The sequence below is a fragment of the Fukomys damarensis genome, unplaced genomic scaffold (assembly GCF_012274545.1).
Source record: "Fukomys damarensis isolate Sample0158 unplaced genomic scaffold, DMR_v1.0_HiC HiC_scaffold_37, whole genome shotgun sequence".
Classification (NCBI taxonomy): Eukaryota; Metazoa; Chordata; class Mammalia; order Rodentia; family Bathyergidae; genus Fukomys; species Fukomys damarensis.
In genome coordinates, this window is record NW_022900949.1 from 5,236,704 (window position 1) to 5,243,165 (window position 6,462).

Sequence of the window (6,462 nt, forward strand, 5' to 3'; positions counted from 1 at the left end):
GTCACAGAGTGAGGGTCCATGGTGACCTGGTAATGGAAGAGGTAAGAGATGGACACAAAGGAGTCAGAGGCCATCGTAGTCAAAAGTGTCACCGATACACACACACACACACACATATAAATGATGTTCATCTTTGGAACATGAAGGGCCATGGAAACATTAATAAGGAATGACTGAAAAGTGTTTCAGGAGAAACAAATACAAACACATACAACAAAGGTATAAAAGGTTGGGAAATAGAAGAGATGAAGAAACATAACTTCTAGGAAGAAAAAGAGCCAGCATACTGAAATTCACAATGCTTGCCGAAGGGGCCATGGTATCCCCTTTGTTCTGAGGTCTACGGTCCATGAAAGACAAGTTATCGCTCTGCGGAGGAGGCTGCCCAGGGCCCCCTTCACATCCTTGTTCCTCAGGCTGTAGATGAAGGGGTTCAGCATGGGGGTCACCACCGTGTACATCACAGAGGCGATCATGCTTGTCCGGGAAGAATGGGTCACAGCAGAGCTGAGGTAAACCCCAAGTGCTGTTCCATAGAACAAGGACACCACGCACAGGTGAGACCCGCAGGTGGAGAACGCTTTATACCTGCCTGAGGAGGAGCACTTTCTCATTAAGGAGGAGATGATCTGAGAGTAAGAGAAGAGAATCCCAGTCACAGGAAACACACAGAGCAGGGCTGTTGCTACAAGCAAGATGATGTTGTTGATGAGGGTATCAGAGCTGGCCACCCTGAGAACCTGAGCTAATTCACAGAAGAAATGAGGGATTTCGGTGCCTACATGGAAGGTCAGTGGCTTCATCAGTAGTATGTGAAGCAGGGAGACCCAGACAACAATAAGCCAAGACATCAGAACCAGGAGACTACAGTGTTGAGGGTTCATGATGACCATGTAGTTCAGGGGGTGACAGATGGCCACAAAGCGGTCATAGGCCATCAGAGTGAGTAGAAAATCATCCATTCCAGCAAAAAGCATAAAAAAATACACCTGAGTGAGGCACTCCATGTAGGAGATGCCTTTGCTCTGTGACTGGATGTTCACCAGCATCTTTGGGACCGTGGTGGAGACAAAACAGATGTCCACAAAGGACAGGTTGGAGAGGAAGAAGTACATGGGGGTGTGGAGGTGGGAGTCAGAGCTGACGGCCAGGATGATGAGCAGGTTCCCGAGCACTGTGACCAGGTACACGGACAGGAACAGTCCAGAGAGGACGGGCTGCCATTCAGGATCATCTGAGAGGCCCTGGAGGATGAACTGTGATGCCCCTGTGTGGTTTGCTGCTTCCATGTCGATAATTTTGCTCCTGAGAAACAAGCAAAAGTTCAAAAACATCTGACTAAACCTCCAGTAGCTATCACTTCACGTTGTCACCCTTAGGCTGACGTCCCCCACAGCCCATGCGTCCTGCCCTAGACAGTGATTCCCACAGGAAATGGGAGCTCATTTCACTTTTAAATATTTATAGTTATTCAAGTTTTTTGACTTTACAGAAATATCTCTTGTTTTATATCCAATCGCTTCACTTTCCTATTTGAATGTATGGACACCAGCTAACTTCTTAATTGTTGTGACACTTACAGGATATTTGAAGGCCTCCCATGTATTTTCTTTGGTAGTCCTCGTACTTTTAAAGTCTAATATTTATATCATAATGATGGAACATGGGTTTATTTCTCAAACAATTTTCATTCGACGACTTCACAATTTCTACTAAAATGACAGGTAACTACCAGTGGCTTGTTTTTTTCCCTTCAGATGTGATAATTACTGACATTATTATGTTGTTGATAGTTAAAAATATTTTTGTGTGCTGTAGGAGCACAATAAGTGATGCATAGCATTATTATTATTCTCCTACACTGTACTAATTATTTTTATATGTACTTCTCCCAAGGCAATCAATAGAGCTCGATTTAGAAATTGGATTTTTTCAGTCAGATTTGATGGAATGGAATTTGGTCCTCTAAGTCATCATCTGTATGAGTCTTAGAAAGTTATTTAAACTCACTTAGCTACAAACACATTAGCTCCCCAGGGTGAATTATAAATGTCCATTGCATGATAAGACTGAATAAATCTAATGGGGAGAAAAGATTGAACATATCTACATTATGCCAATGAAATTAAAATTTAAAAAGAAATTAAACGGCATGATGATGTAATTTTTCTTTTGTGCTCTCTGTGCTATATACAATGGTTATTTGACAAATGTGAGCTTATTGACATAACAACAAATTTGTTTTGTTTGGAGATCATTTAGAAAGATCTTCCTAAACTGAGGCAGGCAGCATGGGTGGAATCATTATCTTCATACACACAGCAAGTTTATTAACTCTTCTGGCCGCTGTGCAGCATTTCCAATTATGATGATTCCTACGGGTTCCTGCAGAGACCTTCCTGTCCTCCAGGTGAGTTCTCCTGATTAAGAAAAAGAAATGTGAGAGAATGAAAAGATGGAAATAAAGTGTTTGTAGATGGGGATGGGAGGAGGGGGCGAAGGGAGGGCAGGGGTAAGGGGAAAAAATGAGAACCAAGACCTGTCATGTAGAGGTACAAATTCCCAACAATGAATGTAACTGTACTGTATCCCTAAAATGTACCAATAAACTCAAATAAAGCTGAAAAAAAATTAAAAAAAGAAAAAGAAATGTGGACCACACAGACAGAAGGAGAAAACAAAACCATACTGCTATTAAAATCAACCCTGAGCCATACATGATACTATTTAGCTACGTGCCCGTGCTCCTGAGTGGGTACAAACAGAAGGAGAACAAAACCATACTGCTATTAAAATCAAACCTGAGCCATACATGATACTATTTAGCTACGTGCCCGTGCTCCTGAGTGGGTACACATCACATTAAAATCAGGACAGTTAATTGACAAAATATATGTCTGATGGATTTGCTGAAAATATTCAAGACTTCTGTGAATCCAACCACCTTAAAATCTTAAAGAGCTAACGTAAGTTTTAGGGGGAAATATTTACAACCTCCATGATAGAAATAGAGCCAGCATTACTAATGCCGATAGATTGGGAACTACTTCATGACAGAAAAGCATGGCCGGTCGTGGGAGGGGGGGGAAGGGCTGTAATCCCAGCACTCGGGAGGCTGAGGCAGGAGGATTGCTGTGAGTTCGAGACCAGCCTGGGGTACAGTCAAATGATAGCTCAGCATAAGGTGGGATTTGAGAGAGCAGTGTGACGGAGAGCAGAGGGTAAAGGTCAGAAAGAGCACAGTGTGAGGGTCCACAGTGAAAGTTCTTTCCCCTTTAATGTCCTTTCTTCACTGTGACAAACTCATGCTTGTGAGTGTGAGATTGTGACAGTTTTGTTTCATCACTTGTCTTTCCAGACATTTACATGGCACCTGTCAATTTGTATATGTTGAACAAATACAAACATTGGATGCACAATAATTATTGAAACAAATACATCAGTGTATCGCAAGAAGTAGTCTTCAAGCCGATGGTACCCCTAAAAATAGGCACAAACTGGAATAGTAAAGTTAAATGAAATGAATGTATCCATTTTAAAAGACTAATGCATGAACAACTAATATCAATTCTAAGAATAAAAATCTGCTTAACATAGAGATGTTGGTTAACTCATCAGAAAAGTAGGTCAGTGAATGTAAGTCCTAACCGTGATGGCAGTAGGCATTTGAGGTTGTCTAGCAGTCATCACTGTTAGCTGTCAGGGATGAGCCTGTCAGGAAACAAGGAAAACAGGGACTATTTTCTACACCAAGAGAGAATGGATATTTTCAAACAAAAATCAAAGAGGAAATTTGCATTAAGACGTTGGAGTACTTGTGCTAAATTTTTGAGCACGCCATGACAGTCACCAAACTCATTCAATATTTTCCTGAGAATTTCAAGGGATCGTTACTATAAAGCAAGAACAAAGGACTGAGCTCTGTACCTCAGAAACAATGACGTGATCGGCAAATTTGTATAGGCACTAATGTGAAACAATAACTATCAGGGAGTATCGGTTTGTCAAATATGTCCACCAAAAAAGTTCGAGACTAGAATAGACCCCTCTCCCGCTACCCCAGGGAGAATGAAGCAGAAAATACCTTGTGCACCATAGAGCTCCTGTGAGTAGTTAATGAACAATCAGGTGCTGGGAATCTTGCAGGGGCCTGCCATTTGCACAGAGAATGAAAGCTGGAGATTCCAGATAATAATTTTATTGGGGAGCACACCCAAGTCACAAAAGGTGCAAGAAAGAAACAAAAGGGGAGCTAAAAAATACTGATCTCAGACACAGCTGGATCCCCGCGGTGTGCAGGGACTCAGCCTCACAGGCTAAACAAACACAGCTTTCCCCGTGTCATTATTCTAAGTCACAAAAGGTGCAAGAAAGAAACAAAAGGGGAGCTAAAAAATACTGGTCTCAGACAGCTGGATCCCTGCGGTGTGCAGGGACTCAGCCTCACAGGCTAAACAAACACAGCTTTCCCCGTGTCATTATTCTAGAGGCACTGCCCAGACCCACGTTCTGTCCTCTATTCCTTTTATTCCAGCAGCTCCCAGGGTCACACTGACTCCTTTTGTGGATGATCAAGGAAGCCTTCTCTTCTGCATGAGTGCTGTCTGAAAAGCCCACTGGGGTCTTCACAGAAACTGAACTTGAACATCACGGGCGAACACGTTTAAAGTTCCTTTCATCTCAAGGTTCAAATTCTCAGAGGTCCCAATTAAATAAATGTTCTATTGTCTTTCCGGTCTCTAAATAATTCAGCTCCCCCGGGGTACAAAAAGGCAGAAGAATGGAAAAATTTCAGTGAATTTCGTGTCCTCACATGAAGTAATAGAAATGGATTTATTTTCTCTAAGGGAAACATGTTTTTTGTGGTTTCAATTCAAAGTTGCAAATGGCCCCTAAGAAAAGGTTCGTTTCTACAAGGAACCAATCCAGGAAACCATCTCTCTATGGCGGCTTCCTTGAATAATCTTTGGAGACTTAGATAATTTGGTGTCCACGTTATGAAGAAATCCTCTCTACCTGTCTCTAATTATTCGTTTATCTTAAACTTCACTTATTATCACAAGGTTTTTGTGCTTCATTCGATTAAACTTCATATTATCACAAGGTTTTTGTGCTTCATTCGGTTACTATTATATGTGGCATTTATTGCATTGTATGTGTTGAGCCATTCTTTCACCTTGAAATTAATCCCCCTTAATGATTTTTAAAGATTGGATTTGTTTTTTTTTATGTGGCATTTATTGCATTGTATGTGTTGAGCCATTCTTTCACCTTGAAATTAATCCCCCTTAATGATTTTTAAAGATTGGATTTGTTTCCTTCTTTTATTTAGTGGAAGTTCTTTTGTACCTATGTGCGCGAGGGATATCAGTCTGTTGCATCCTTCTTTTGTTATCAACTGATTTTTGAGGTAGGGTAATGGTACATGGTATTTGTCTTTAAACATTCTCTGAATTTCACTTTTCTTCAATATTTTAGCATGAATTGGTATCAGTTCAACTTTCACTGTTAGAAATTAAGCAGAAAAACCAATTCCTGGGGCTTGTTGTTATTTTATTTTGTTTTATTTTCTTTTGTTTCATACTGAGGATTGAACCCAGAGCTTTTTCACGGAGGTACATATCAAGCCAGTTTTTGAGACACGGTCACCAAGTTGGCCAAACTTATCTCAAACTCATGATCCATCTGTCTCAGTGCTCTAGAGAGCTTTGATTTCAGTGATGTATCACTATGCCGTGCTCCTGGGCTTTTCTTTGACAGATGCAATTTACCTGGGTATTTCTTACTCAAGCTGACAGAATCAGTTAACCGTCACAAGGAGCCTCTATTTTTCTTATCTGTCTTGGATGTCCTAATTTATAGTTACACCAAAGCATGCAAAGATTTATTTTCTCCATATCTTCATCAATAATTGTCTCTCATTTTTTAACTGCCATCCTAACAGGTGTGAGGTGCTGTCTCACACTGGGTTTGATTTGTATTTCCTTGTTGGACAGAGAAGGAATATCGGGCATTTTTCCTTTCTCTGTCTTCATTTTTATTTCTTCTTTTCAGAAATATTTAGCTGGTCATTTTTCTATTTCAAAATCGCTTACTGGTTTTCTAGCTATTGTTTCAGTTTTTTATATATATTTGATGTTAAGTCCACATCAGATTTATAGCTAGCAGACATTGTGTATTTTTTAATTGAGTTTATTGGTCCATTTTAGGGATACAGTACAGTTACATTTGTTATTGGGATCTTGTACCTTTACATGACAGGTGTTTGGCACTTTGTATTTTTTTATGCTCTCTCCTCAATTTGAGGACATTTTTGTTGTGCTGAATCAATCTCTCTGTGTGTGCCTATGACTCCACTATTCTATTTTCACTTCTAAATATGATGTTATTGTTAAACGAAATGGAATTTTTCCTTATTTCTATCTTTCATCTACTTCCCTGTTGGTGTTTGGAGATATTTCA

The 6,462-nt window shown here is 40.2% G+C and overlaps 1 protein-coding gene across 1 annotated transcript; it reads right to left on the reverse strand.

The window, feature by feature from the left end:
• Positions 1–293: 293 nt before the first annotated feature.
• On the reverse strand, positions 294–1,289 carry LOC104869666 (olfactory receptor 7D4). The gene has a single exon (XM_010635014.1). The coding sequence runs from the start codon at positions 1,287–1,289 to the stop codon at positions 294–296; it is 996 nt and encodes a 331-aa protein (XP_010633316.1).
• Between the last annotated feature and the right edge of the window lie 5,173 nt (positions 1,290–6,462).

Excerpts from the sequence above, each read along its gene's own strand:
- LOC104869666 (XM_010635014.1), bottom strand. The coding sequence starts at position 1,289 with ATGGAAGCAGCAAACCACACAGGGGCATCACAGTTCATCCTCCAGGGC.